At 49.7% G+C, this 13,069-nt stretch overlaps 2 protein-coding genes across 2 annotated transcripts in view; one reads left to right on the top strand and one right to left on the bottom strand.

Moving 5' to 3' along the window:
- The window catches only part of SLC6A9 (solute carrier family 6 (neurotransmitter transporter, glycine), member 9), a 49,148-nt gene extending 43,287 nt beyond the window's left edge, over positions 1 to 5,861 (top strand). The window contains exons 6-13 of the mRNA XM_015422958.1: positions 840 to 974; positions 1,157 to 1,260; positions 2,301 to 2,538; positions 3,240 to 3,374; positions 3,535 to 3,634; positions 4,971 to 5,071; positions 5,337 to 5,507; positions 5,634 to 5,861. Coding sequence (XP_015278444.1) covers positions 840 to 974; positions 1,157 to 1,260; positions 2,301 to 2,538; positions 3,240 to 3,374; positions 3,535 to 3,634; positions 4,971 to 5,071; positions 5,337 to 5,507; positions 5,634 to 5,852 — 1,203 coding nt within the window. The 3' untranslated portion in view covers positions 5,853 to 5,861. The remainder of the gene's footprint in view (positions 1 to 839; positions 975 to 1,156; positions 1,261 to 2,300; positions 2,539 to 3,239; positions 3,375 to 3,534; positions 3,635 to 4,970; positions 5,072 to 5,336; positions 5,508 to 5,633) is intronic.
- A 2,532-nt stretch (positions 5,862 to 8,393) lies between these two features.
- Positions 8,394 to 13,069, bottom strand: part of CCDC24 (coiled-coil domain containing 24) — a 12,453-nt gene continuing 7,777 nt past the window's right edge. Inside the window, exons 4-9 of the mRNA XM_015422946.1 lie at positions 12,439 to 12,546; positions 11,310 to 11,399; positions 10,168 to 10,222; positions 9,297 to 9,366; positions 9,046 to 9,193; positions 8,394 to 8,776 (exon numbers count right to left, since the gene is read on the bottom strand). Coding sequence (XP_015278432.1) covers positions 8,413 to 8,776; positions 9,046 to 9,193; positions 9,297 to 9,366; positions 10,168 to 10,222; positions 11,310 to 11,399; positions 12,439 to 12,546 — 835 coding nt within the window. The 3' untranslated portion in view covers positions 8,394 to 8,412. The remainder of the gene's footprint in view (positions 8,777 to 9,045; positions 9,194 to 9,296; positions 9,367 to 10,167; positions 10,223 to 11,309; positions 11,400 to 12,438; positions 12,547 to 13,069) is intronic.

Genomic DNA, 13,069 nt, shown 5'->3' with positions numbered 1-13,069 from the left:
CTGTACTTCAGCCTCTCTCTCTAGCCCAAGAGAGCAGGGAAACTTCCATTCATCCCCCAGTCCAGCCGACTGTGGAGTGGCTGAATTTCTGCTGCCTCCCAGGGACAAAGACTGCCTTGGGACAGTCCCTGTTTTCCCGTCCTTTTCTGCCTTGGGGCAGCTGGGAACTGTAGTGCAGCAGATGAGAAAGCCCCATTCAACCCAGTGAGTGATACTCTTGCAGGCCCCTCTCTGAAATTACAGTTCAATTAAACTTTATGGAGGAACATTTTAAACAAAGAACCACAGCCGTCTTACAAACATAGATAACTGCCATTTCATGACACCTACCAACAGCCACTGAGGGGAAACTTAGTCTCACACAGAAGGAAAGCAGGAAAAGCGTCTTTGTCAAGAGAGAAAGCTGTTTCCCAATAATTCTGACAGAACACAGTGGCTGAAGGGGGAGTGGGCAGGGAAGAGGAACAGACCTAGCACCCGGCCAATGGCATGTGAGTACTTTTGAGCGGCAGCTGACGGGCCAATGTCTGAGGGAGCACATGGAATGTTGCCACTTGAAATCAGCTTTATGATATAGGAGAGATTATTGGGTGAGTGGGTCATGATATAGCTAGAGAATCACAGTGCATAACACTAAATACACAATACACATTTAAAATAGTGATAGTAACACTGAAGAATTCTCCTTACAGTGTGATGAGAAGTATGGGAGGAGTTGCTAGCCTGTTGTAGTTGGCACAGTGAATGCACCGTGACCTCTGGAGAAGGAAACCTCTTTGGACCTTGCTTGTCACTTTCTGTGCATCTGAGTTCTAACAAACTTTCCCTTTAACCCTTAGGTTGTGTATTTCACAGCAACCTTCCCGTATGTGGTGCTGACAATTTTATTTGTGCGGGGAATAACCCTTGAAGGAGCTGTTACTGGAATCATGTACTATCTAACACCTCAGTGGGACAAAATCCTTGATGGAAAGGTATTTGTGCAGAATGTCTCAGCAGATTGGGCTGGGTGCCCCAGGGCCACCAGCCTTGGGGTATCACAGCTGCACCATTGCCCTCCCAACTACCCTTGCTTTGGGAGTTCTGGGCTGGTCTAAGATGGGCCAACAATGAGGTGGTAACCCCTTTTCCTCATCAATGTCTTTGTCTTTGACAGGTATGGGGAGATGCAGCCTCTCAGATCTTCTATTCATTGGGCTGTGCCTGGGGTGGGTTGATCACTATGGCATCATATAACAAGTTCCACAACAACTGCTACAGGTAAGACATTATATAAGCAGCAGGGCAGGGAGGATGTAGAGAGAATGTTTGGGGGGGCATAGTTCTCATCAAGGTGAGTACAGAGGAAATAACGACAGAATACAGAAGTCTTGATCTATGACTCCTAAAGTGCAGTCCCTCTGAGTTTGTGGGATTTACTACTTATATTTACACTGTTCTCTAAAACCATGAGGGCTGCAAACTTTCTTTTTAGAGCAAAGCTAGGGGCTTGCAACCAGGATCTTAGCTAGACTGATCAGGCATTTGCACAGAGTTCAGTAAGGTGGATTAATGATTCCTTATATATACTTCAAACTTCATTTTTGTACTTGTTGTCAGTTGAAGAGAAATAAAAGACCATCATCCTAATCCTTTTTTAAAAAATTAAAAATAAATGTTATACATTTTTGTTTGCTTCCTTTCCTCCAAAGAATTTGAGACAGAGGTCATTTCGGGGGGGAACGCGGGGGAATGCAGTTCCCCCGGGTGAGGTGCAGGGGGGCGGGGCACATGACAAAGCCCCGCCCCCTGCTTCCAGCCGCCCCGCTTCCAGCCCTCATTCAGCCAGGAGGAGGCAGGAGAAGAGGGAGGGTAAGTTGCTTCCTCCCCGCCTCTCCCCACCCCTGCCTGCCTGGGGCCAGGGAGGGCCTTCGCGGGGCTTCCTCGCACTCCCGCTGGCCTTGCAGGTCCACCGGCGGGCCCCTGATGTCAGGGGGTGTGGCATATGCTAATGAGTTATACTAATGAGTACCCCTAGCTCTTTTTCTACGAAATGACCCCTGATTTGAGAGCTGTATACATAGGGTTCCCAGATGTTACACATAGCTTTAGAAAGCTGTATGAGGCACTTTGAGACTATTCTTCAGAGTTGTCCTTGTTCATTCAGTGACTATTCATTGCAAAAACAGTACAGATCTGTTTACTTCTCACCGCTTCCAATTCTCATCATTTGACATATTCTTTTTCTCTCCCTCCCTCACTTTCCCTCATCCCCTTTCCTTGATTTCTCATGACATGGTATACCCCCCTACTTCCTACAGGGACAGCATCATCATCAGCATCACAAACTGTGCCACGAGTGTCTATGCAGGCTTTGTCATCTTCTCCATCCTGGGCTTCATGGCCAACCACCTAGGTGTGGATGTCTCCAAGGTGGCCGACCACGGTCCTGGCCTGGCTTTTGTAGCCTACCCCGAGGCACTGACACTTCTTCCTATTTCCCCTCTCTGGTCTATACTCTTCTTTTTCATGCTCATCCTGTTGGGACTGGGCACACAGGTAACTATGGAAATGTGCACATAGGAGATGTGGGGTGGGTGACCAAAAGAACAAACATGAGAACTGAACGCTTTTGCAGTGTGGCCGGGCATGCAAGCAGGCATGTTTGGCAGAGACAGAGAAAGCTAAAGGCTGGGCCATAAGTATTGCCCTCAATGGGTATGTGGCGTCTCAGTGTGAAGATGGATGTACCAGTAGATATTGTGTATATGTGTGTGTGTGTGTGTGTGTGTGTGTGTGCGTGTGCTAATGGGAGACTAGCATGCATTTAGGACTCAGGGGATTAGCAAGCAGGGACTTCCCATACTTGGTTCATAGAGCCCTTGGGAAGGATGAGTGAATGGCACCAGAGAAGAGGAAACACTGGGTGATGGAAGCTTCAAGGGCCTCTGGAAATCTGAGGGGGTCATCCCATGTTGAATGGTTACACCCCTTCCAGGCTGAGCAAAAGAAGGCCAGTAAGTCAATACAAAGTGAGTCAAAGTGGTGCTCTGAGACCAAGGACTTAACACCCAGTTTCTCCCAAGGAGTAAAAGAGCCAGCCTTACCACTAGCTAGACCACTGTTTAAGCAATGCACCTGGAGCAGATAAAAATGGAGGAGACAATGTTGATCCTAATGTTGAAGGAAGAGGGATGGAGAGATTACAGCCAACTCAGCAATCTCATGTCTTGTTTCCCTTTGATGTGTTCTCTCCTCAGTTTTGCCTCCTGGAGACTCTAGTTACAGCTGTTGTGGATGAAGTGGGAAACGACTGGATCATCCGCCGGAAAACCTTTGTGACACTGGGTGTGGCTGTGGTGGGCTTCCTGCTGGGTGTTCCACTCATCACACAGGTAGGGGGCGTGGGGAGCAGGGCACGGCTGTGAGAATCTTCTGCGGGCAGGGCAGTGAGGGTGGACGCAGAGGTGGGTTTAGTAAGAGGTAAAAATTACTTCTGTAAGCTGAGGGGACTTGGGCTAACCACTACTGACCACTTTCCTCCCCCCTCCCCAGGCTGGCATCTACTGGCTGTTACTGATGGACAACTATGCAGCAAGCTTCTCTCTAGTTGTCATTTCATGTATCATGTGTGTCTCTATCATGTACGTCTATGGTAAGTACTCTGCCTGTTGCATGGTCATGTCTAATTGGCAGCCAGTCATTTGCTGCCTCATTCAGGGGCTAAGCAAGGTAGAGTCCACATGACCTTTCTCCCTTTCAGAAATGTAGTCAGAATAGGGCTGGACTGTGATTGCCTGGAGAGGCTGAAATCAGGTTACAATTCAGAAGGGAAGCACGCAATACAGGGCTGGCATTGGCATTTCCTGAGAAGGGAGAGCTGCCACGGCTTCTGGTGGGGCCCACTGCTGCTGACTCCCTATTCACACATCTCCTCTGGTGCCTGAACTCACATCCTTCCACTGCCACATGTGCTCCCAGCTACATGTGCTGCCTAGTGCTGCTAGAGAAAGGCATCTGGGTGGTGCATAAAGCATCAGCATTCCTGGTTGCCGTGGCACTCCTCGCTGCACCCACCACTATCAGGGGAAAGGTATGCAGGCAGTGTGGACGGCTATTATACCAGGTGGTGAGGAGAGCTTGCAAGCCAGCAGGAGAACGATGTGGGAGCAAGTGGGTGAGTGGGCAAGAAAAAGGGCAGGGTAGTGGGCATAAGGGGCCTTCTGGACACTCTCTACCTAGAGCCCTCTCAAAATCTGGAACTGGCCCTGGTCTAATAGACAGAACCTCTCATTACAATTCAAGACTGCCAGGTTTCTGCCTGCAATGGGACTGAGGGCCATACAGGACAGGAGGGCAGAATTCTGTGATTTAAGTGCCTGTGTCTTTGATTTTTGCTAAACAGCAAAGGAAAGCAAACAATTTTCATTCTGGCCCTTTCCCAAATGAAAATTGTTCCTCTGGAAAAGCTCCCCTGTGGGGGGAAAACATACTGGAAAATGTAAGTTTTCCCTAGCCAGACAGATGAAGCCTCCAGAGTAGCTGAGCTGACATAATCAGAAAAAAACATGTGAGGAGGAAAGAGATTGTAAAAGGTCCTCACCCAGCACCCTTGTCCTCTCTCCCCTCTGGCTGAAATTTAGCAATGTTTAAAGAGATGTGAAAACCATCATGTATCTCCACTGTCTTGCCTAGTTTAGTCCTAAGAGCAAAATCCCCTGTATTTATTAAAAAGGGGAATCAGTTAAGTGGACATGCATATTTCTGAGTTGCATCCCAAAATTCAGAAAGGAGAGAAGGTTAGGGTGGGTGGGGGCCTGGGAATCAGCAAGCTGTGCTCATTCTTCATTTGCACAACTTAGTTTCTCCAGCACTGATGTCACTCATGTTTCCTATTGACTCCCAAAGCCATGTAGGGTGAATAGTACTCAGGCAGAGTGTTCTGTTGCCATGTCCACTCTGCTGATCGGTCGTTCTTTGCCTCCACCCAGGGCACCGGAACTACTTCAAGGACATTGAGATGATGCTGGGTTTCCCACCCCCCATCTTCTTTCAGATCTGCTGGAGGTTCATCTCTCCTGCTATCATCTTTGTGAGTGTGGGGAAGGGAGAGCTTCCTGGGGCAAGTATGGGGCTAGTCATCTGAATGGCAGTAGGGAAGAGAGGTGAATGAAAGCACAATAGAAGTGGGCGGGGAAGTTACAGGGAAACGTCAACCTGCTTGCCGGCAACAGAGAGCAAGAGTGAGAGTCTCACATAGTGGGGGAAGTGGATGGACATGAGGATGTGGAGCTGAAGGAGGAGGCTGGGTTGCTGCAGGCTTTGTTGCTATTAGTCTTTTTTCTCTCCTCTCCCAGTTTATCCTCGTGTTCACAGTGATCCAGTATCGACCCATCACCTATAATACATACATCTATCCCGGCTGGGCCATCACCATTGGCTTCCTCATGGCACTGTCCTCAGTAATCTGCATTCCAATCTATGCCGTGTTCTGTATCCTGCGCTCAGAAGGGGACTCGCTGCTGCAGGTGAGGCTGTGTGAGGGTGGGGGAAATACGACAGCCCCGTGGGTCTGAAGGGCACAGCATGAGCCTCCCAGTGGTGGGCAGGATGGCCACAACCCTTATCTTCTGTCATACTTTCTGTCTTTTCAGCGTGTGAAAAATGCCACCCGGCCAAGCCGTGAGTGGGGCCCAGCCCTTGCAGAGCACCGAAGCGGCCGTTATGCATCAGTGCTCAGCCCCTCTATAGAGTCCCAGCTGGAGGTGCAGTTGCTGAACCCTGAAAAACCCAAGAGTGATGAAGCTGGCGTGGCTGTTGCCATCAGTGTTGGAAGCAATGGCTCTACCCACAGCCAGGACTCCAAGATCTGAACCTTAGCCTGGGAGGCAGGGCAGGGAGCCCTCCTTGCGCCTCCCCTTTTCCCATCTGCCCTGGTCCTCCGAACCCTACTCTGCTCAGATACACTACAGCGCCCCCCACTGGGTGGGGGAGCCCTGGCTCCCAGGCTGTGCCGGACTCTGGAGGGGTGGCTGTGCATTCCCACCCCACCCACCTCATTAGTGCCCCTGTGCCATCTTGTAACCTTCATGTTTACAGTAATGTTCAGAGGGCCCCAATTCACAGCCAGGACCAGGGGTCAGAAAGGGGGAGGGTGTGTACTGGCTGAATAGTTGGGATGCCTTAAAAGGGTACCAGGAGGAGGGTAGGCTGGTGCCGCAGTGGGTCAGCAGCCCCTTTTGGGGTGGTTTCTGGCAGCTGCACCTAGGCCCAGGGGATCTGGAATCCATTGGGGACAGCATGCCCCTTACTGCCCTGGATCAGGGCCATGGGGACTGGCCCCAAGAGAAATGAATGGGAAACTGGGGGGGGGGGGATAGGGCAAGAGGTTTGGGCAGTAGCTGTAAATGTAATCCCGACATTCTTGGCAAAGCTTGGCCTTGGGCTAGGCAGTTGTTGTCCCATGTGTGAGTTCTTCCAGAAGATGCATTGAAGACTGCTCATCACCCACAACTGCACATACCTTCCCAGCTTCTTCACCTATCTTATTTCTCAAACAGGTGAGGTAGCTCCCCCATCCTTATCAATATGCACTTCTAGTCATGGTGCCCAGCAAAAGAGATACTCTTGCTAGAAACTATTTAATAGGTTTAACAGATGAACAACTGGAGGGCAGCATGGGTGAGACATCCCTCCCAGGGAGTAGGTGGGAGCATTGTAAGTCAGGCACATGCTCGTATTTCAATCTAACCTAACCTAGTTTGCATGCATATGTGTGGATGCAGCACACATACAATCTCACATGCACACACATCCAGAACTACGAACCCATGTTTAGTTTTTAAACACGCACCATCTCGCACACATACATGCACACCAAGCATCTATATGCACCATGTGACCGTGATACAAATCCAGAGCAGTATCATATGTGCTGGGCAACATGTGCAAGCCAATGCACCAGTACTCCTACAGCATCTTCTGAGTGCTCATCCAAGCCCATTATTCTTGAAACTGACCCTGGGGACCTGACTCTTGAGCCCTGTGGTGGGTAGGAAGGGTTTTCTAAAGCACTGTTTTATGCCCCTCCTCTGAGAGGAGCAATGAACTTGACTGGAGGGGTACTGTACTGGCAAGACCCCATTGGGACCTAGCCCTGCTCCATCCTTTAGGGGAAGGGGCAGAGCCAACCATGGTGCTAAGAACAGATGATGTGCCATGTCCTGTCCACATACCTGGGAGAAGCACAAAAGAAACAAAGCACAACCTTCCTGATAGGCTGTCCCCAGGCAGGCCTGGGCTCCATGCGTCCCACTCCTCCAGTATTAGTGGGGAGGCAGAAACTGCCAGCCCCTTGCCCAAGGTGTGGAGGGGTCGGCCAGAGGCATTGGCCCCATGTCTGGCTGCAAGACCTGACACAAAGCAAGGCCTGTGTTGGCTCAGGTGGGTAGATGTTACTAATGGTTCTGTCTTCCAGCCTCATCTTCCCTGTGTTTTCATTTCAGTGTTGCTGCCTGCACTTTAGCCCTAGAAATGCTGAGTGGAGGGGACAGGAGGCCCTGGTAGTTACTATCCTGTTCTGTACCCTGTGGCAATGCCACTAAGTCACCTTGCAGTGCCAAATGGTGCATGTAGGGGGCACCACTCATCTCTTGATCATGCACGATGGCTGTAGTGTAGCCATGATGCCATTAGCAAGGGCACATCTGGTTTCCTTCCCATGTGGTAACTGTTGTAGCCAGCGCTATTGGCACAGTGGCCAGCCGGTGCTATTGGCACAGTGGCCAGTGATTAAGTGCCAAATGTCTGCATCATGAGCAGACAGAGGGAGGACAGATGGCTCCAGTGCCAGGGTGGTACTTTTGTCCTAAGACTTCAGCACTCAGTCTTTCCCTCCCTCCCCTGCACCAGTGTTCCACTATTTAATGCATGGTTCCATGTCTGTCCTTCCTTCTTATGTCAAGTATGGCAACTGCCATTACCGTCCCTTATTGTTCATAGCAATAATTGTGATGTGTCTCCCATACTGTGACTCTCCCAGATGTAGATTTTTAAAGTCTGATAGATTTTAATGAAATTTATATTCCTGAGCCTAGGATGGTGCAGTCTACTTTGTTGGAATGGGAAAGGGGGGCAGCTCTAAGGGTCATAGGTGCCCCACAATGCTAACACAAAGACCACTGTGGGTTGGGGGTGAGAAGGAGAAAAATCTCAGCCTTTGGGGTGCTTGCAGGAGGATGACCAGTGTTGAAAGGGACTCATTACTGCCCTTCTGCTTTCCTGGAACCCCCAGAACTCCCCTGACCAGTACATGAGGATGAGCCAAAGTAGTAGCGAATAAACCCCGGAAACAACAGAACAAGCTGCCCTTAGCAAAGTGCATCACGGGAGGAGAACATGAGCGGTGAAAGGGGAGAGGGTGATCTCGTTTCCCTAGCTGGGCCCTTTGCATCGCAGCAGCCTGGTACGGGGGCACAAGCGTGGCAGTGGACAGGGCTCTGGGGGAGGTGCTGGGTGGAAGGCAGGGACCACCCCTGCTACTGCTATCCTGCAGGCTGAAATGAGTCTACTTCCCTTGGGTGGTGCTGCAGCCCCAGGGCTGTGAAAATGAGTGTCCTTTTCTTTCCATGCTTGCCCGAGTTCTTCTTGCTGCAGCCGTCCCTGCAGGCCTTTTACTGAGTGGCTTCTCCAAGGAAGCGTCTGATGGGATACAGAAGTAGTTTGATTTCTGGGACTCGGTGAAGAAGCAGGGGTGGTCTCCTCAAAGTCTGGCCCTTTGGTAGTACCTTCCAAATGGCTGCAGAATAAAGGGAGGGGGGTTAGCAGGAAGCTGCTGGCATTGCCCAAACATTGCTCTTACCTAAAAGCCAAAAGGAGAGCAGCCTCAGACACTGCCACAGAGCTAATGGGTCCCCAGTTGATCCTGTACAGAATGAACTCCATCAGCCTTAGTTTAATCTGGCAGGAATGCTGGACACCCTACAAGGATTAACTGGTTCTGAACCACAACTGCCACCTTTAGTCCCCAGATTCCTTCTAGCTCCGCAGATGCCCCACAGTGGTCACCTTGCTTTTAAGATGTTCCCATCTGACCTAGGCTGAGGCTGGTTGCTGCTCCTCCTCAGCAGCTGTGGCATGAGGGAAAGACCAGGGGACAGCGGAGACTGGCTCAGCTGCAAGTCTCGCTCCATGGCATGCTTCTCCTCTTGCAGTTCTGTGGAGAGAAGTTTGTTTTCAAGATGATGCCTGCAGGCACAATGAAATGGTTCCCTTTCCTCCTCCTCTTATCCTGGACACGAAGCCAGGGCTCTGCATACCAGCCATGGTGGGCTCATGCGTCGTCTCTAGCAACTGTGCAGCCTGGTAATGCGCCTTTTCCAGCTGACACTGTGGAACAAGGAAACAGTCAAAACCAAAAGGAAGGAGAATGCTGAGGAAGACACTTTCAGTTTTCCCAGAGATGTACAGAGAATCCTCCCCATATGGAATACTTTATTTTGCTTCCCAGTCTTCTGGCCATTCTAGTCAATGCAGAAGGCCAGCAAGGATAGGACAACAAAGTATGCAGGTTGTTTGGTTGAAGACACCAGTTTGTAGTTTCACTGAAAATTAAAGTATGCCAAATCTGCTGCTACCACAAGCAATTCTGGCACAATTCACCAGCTTCTGGAATTACTGGCCTAGCGTTGCAAAGCAGAGCGGGACAAGCAGAGGCCCAGGGAGTGGGACTCTTGCAGCTCAGCATAGAACTGTTATTCCCCCCCCCCCGGGGGGTGCCCAGCTTTCCTGCCACTCACGTCTCTCTCCTAACCACCACCCCCCACTCGGTTCTGGGAATAAGGGTCACACCAACTACTAGCAACAGATGGAGCTGGGATGACAACAGTGTCAGCCCCCCCCCCCCCTTTGAAGAATTCAAGTCCACCCAACCTATTTTCTAAGCCAGCAGACAGGCTGGCCCTGGGACCACCTGTGAGTTATTCACAGACCAATTTGTGGTTGGGGAAGGGAGAAATACTGGATGAAGAAGGATGTGATAGAAGGCCTGAGGCAAAGTGCAAACTGGTCTCACAGCCTCCAGAAGCAGACTCTTGCCTTGTCCCTTGAAAGTGCACGTGACCGATGCGGCATGTGGGAGGAGCTTGTCTGCAGAGGCCTTACTTGGGACGGGAGGGATTCAAACCCTACCTGTAAATGAGAGATGCACTTTTCCAAAGCAGAGCATTCGTCTTCCAGCAGGGTCCTAGAAGAAATGGGATTGCCTATGAAAGCCATTGGGTGTGAGAGGCTCATGGCAGAAAGCAAATGCCAACTTTGTCAATTTATAAAGACAGTGTGCTCTGCTTACGTGTTGTTTACCACCCCAGTACAGGGGTGTGGCAATTCAAAAATTAATTAGGAGAGAGGGTGTCCACCACCTCTTTACAGGAGCAGTTATCTGTGCTTGGGAGGAAATGTTCTGGCCCACTTTTAAAGTACTTCAGAAGAAGACTCTTCCTGTGCAAAAGACACAACTACTGACACTTTTGAAATACTTCAGCATACACTCTGCTGGGATCCCAATTCAGACTTTCTCAATTTGCTGGCTGGCAAAGTGTCTCTAGGAAGTCTTGGGTCTACAAAAAGCAACTATGATACCTATGCAGGATGCTCAGTTGCACAGTGTGGAAGAACAGCAACAAATCCTCTCTTGAGACTCTGCAGGGACCCAAGGACTCTGCACCCAGGCCATGCACAGGGTTCCCACGCCACTCTCAACTGCCATACTGCCACATTCTGCTTGGGCCACAGGCTCCCTGACCTAGAAGGCATCTTGTTTTTTAGCCTCACCCTGGGAGGGCACATCCCTCACACTTCAGAATGCTAAGGAGTTGAGAGAGATGCCTCTCCTCTTATACATCCGAGGGTAGGGGATGGGAGGCCACAAACCATGCTTGATCTGGCTCATCCATTGTACCTGCACAGGGCAAGTTATACAGCAGGAACTGTATATGCCCACAGCAAAAAAATACTGGAAAGGGACTCTATGATTCTCCGTGTTTTCATGCCTATGGTACACACCAGGTTGGAAGTAGGGGACAGGTGGGGGAAAAAAGAGGTTGGAATACAAGCTGTCTGAGTTTATTGAGACACATTTTCATGCTCTCATTCCCAGCTCATGGCTTTGGGATGAGTTTACCAGGCTCTGCCGCTAGGTGTCCTGATATATATCCCTCCGCTATCCACATCAGGCACCTGTTAACTTCATACAATTCCTTCCCCCCTACATCATCTGTCTGGAGAAGAAAAAAGTGGAGCAGAAAACAAAGTTGTACAAAACAAAAACTTACCGGAGTCGAAAGGCTACCTCACCAATATGGTTAATATTCAGCTTATTGCAGAGGGGTCCCAGGTCATTGACGGCTCTGGAGGACAGCAGCCTGGGGAAATAGAAATAGGGTGAGCTACAGGCACCAGGCAACCTGAGCGGAACTGGCTGCTCTCTGTAGTCTGACAGACTCAATAGCTGCAACTCGCCATTCCTGCACTAGGCAAACCTTACAAATGGGGCACACCTTAGTATCTAGCTGCAAGACTTACCCAGAAGGAAAGTTTTATTTGAGAGGAAGAAAACATAAAAATCCGGCATATGTGAAAATAAACACAAATGTGTATGCTAACTAACCACTCTTAGCTTTAGCTATCTGGGATAGTTCACAGAAGTGATAAATGTCTTCTCAGGTTGCTCCCTTGGCTTGATAGCTAAAGTCAGCCTGTGCTTCTGTGGCTTACACAATTTTTCAGAAACCTAATTTGCAACCTCCTCAAGGAAAAACACCTCTATTTATAAAATAAAACTCTCATCTCAGATATCAGAACAACTTCCAGGTCTGGTATTTATTGCAAAATGGGGAAAGCAGTGCAAATTAGAAAACAAGTAACTGAATGTGCACATTTGATTCCTGCAGGCCATCAGAAAAAAGGGAGATCAAAGACTGGGAATCAGCTTGGGGGCAAAAATCAATCCAAATCTCCACTACAGATTTGAAAAAAATGGCCAAAAGGATGGGACAGATTGATTAAACTGAAAAGAAGATACACTGGGTGTGAAGTGGCTCAATTATTCATCTCTGCTGCCTGGATGTAGTTCTGTAACTAGTTATTTCTAGGCCCATACCTCAATGGGACTGAAGCAAGAAACAACTACACACAGCAATTACTGGCAAGCCCTGTGGCATCTGTACAAGAGGCAATAATTGGACAGTATTCAGCTGCACCAACCCCACCCCCCAAGAATGAATAATTGTTAGGTTTCAGACTGTCAGTCTTTCCACACACAGAGCAGCCCTGAATTCTGGGGCAGCCTGTGGTGCCGCAAAACCATAGTGCCCAAGGTGTTTTGGAGTAGGGATGTCAGCCCATGGTCACATTCTATGGGCAGTCTTGCTTCCCAAAGACAGAGCTATCCCTAGGCCTTACCAGATGGGGGCACTGCTCCCAGAGGAAGGCTTTCCAATTCCAGCATCTCCCTTCAGAGCAAAGGTGACCACATGGGGGCTGTATTTAGAAATGGCACAGTCTTGGTCCCTGTAATGAGAGAGAAGGCAAGCATGTTGCACCGCCCAGTACAGCAGCCATCTAGTAGCTGGAAGGAATACAAGTCATGCAGACCTCTTCCACCTAAGAGATGAAACAGAGAAGCCCCAAGAGGCTTACTCCCCTCATCCTCTGGAGAGGGTACAGGAGCCGTGGCATGTGCCCATCTCAGTGTAGAGAAAGAGATTGAGGGTAGAATTCTGCTTCTATCAATGCACTAATTCAGGGTGCTCCCTGGGACCAACAGCTTGAAGGATGAGGGGAACCTTTTGGTGGGCACACAGGACTCCACCTTGTGATTAAGATGTTAAAAGGGAAAAAGCCTATCCCCCACTGCCAGTACATTCCACTCCCTGCCCCCACTGAACTTTCCACTGTTTGCAGAAGAGCAAGGCAGGTAGCCAATCCTCTCCAAGGGTTCCTGCAGGGGTTGATCCCTGTTCTCTGATGAACGCTCCTTTTGAACTGTGAGGTGGGGAGGGGCATAATCACAGCCTCAGGCTATGGACTGAGT

Source organism: Gekko japonicus, unplaced genomic scaffold (genome assembly GCF_001447785.1).
Source record: "Gekko japonicus isolate JY-2015 unplaced genomic scaffold, Gekko_japonicus_V1.1 scaffold117, whole genome shotgun sequence".
Lineage (NCBI taxonomy): Eukaryota > Metazoa > Chordata > Lepidosauria > Squamata > Gekkonidae > Gekko > Gekko japonicus.
This window is presented reverse-complemented; position numbering and strand designations above follow the sequence as displayed.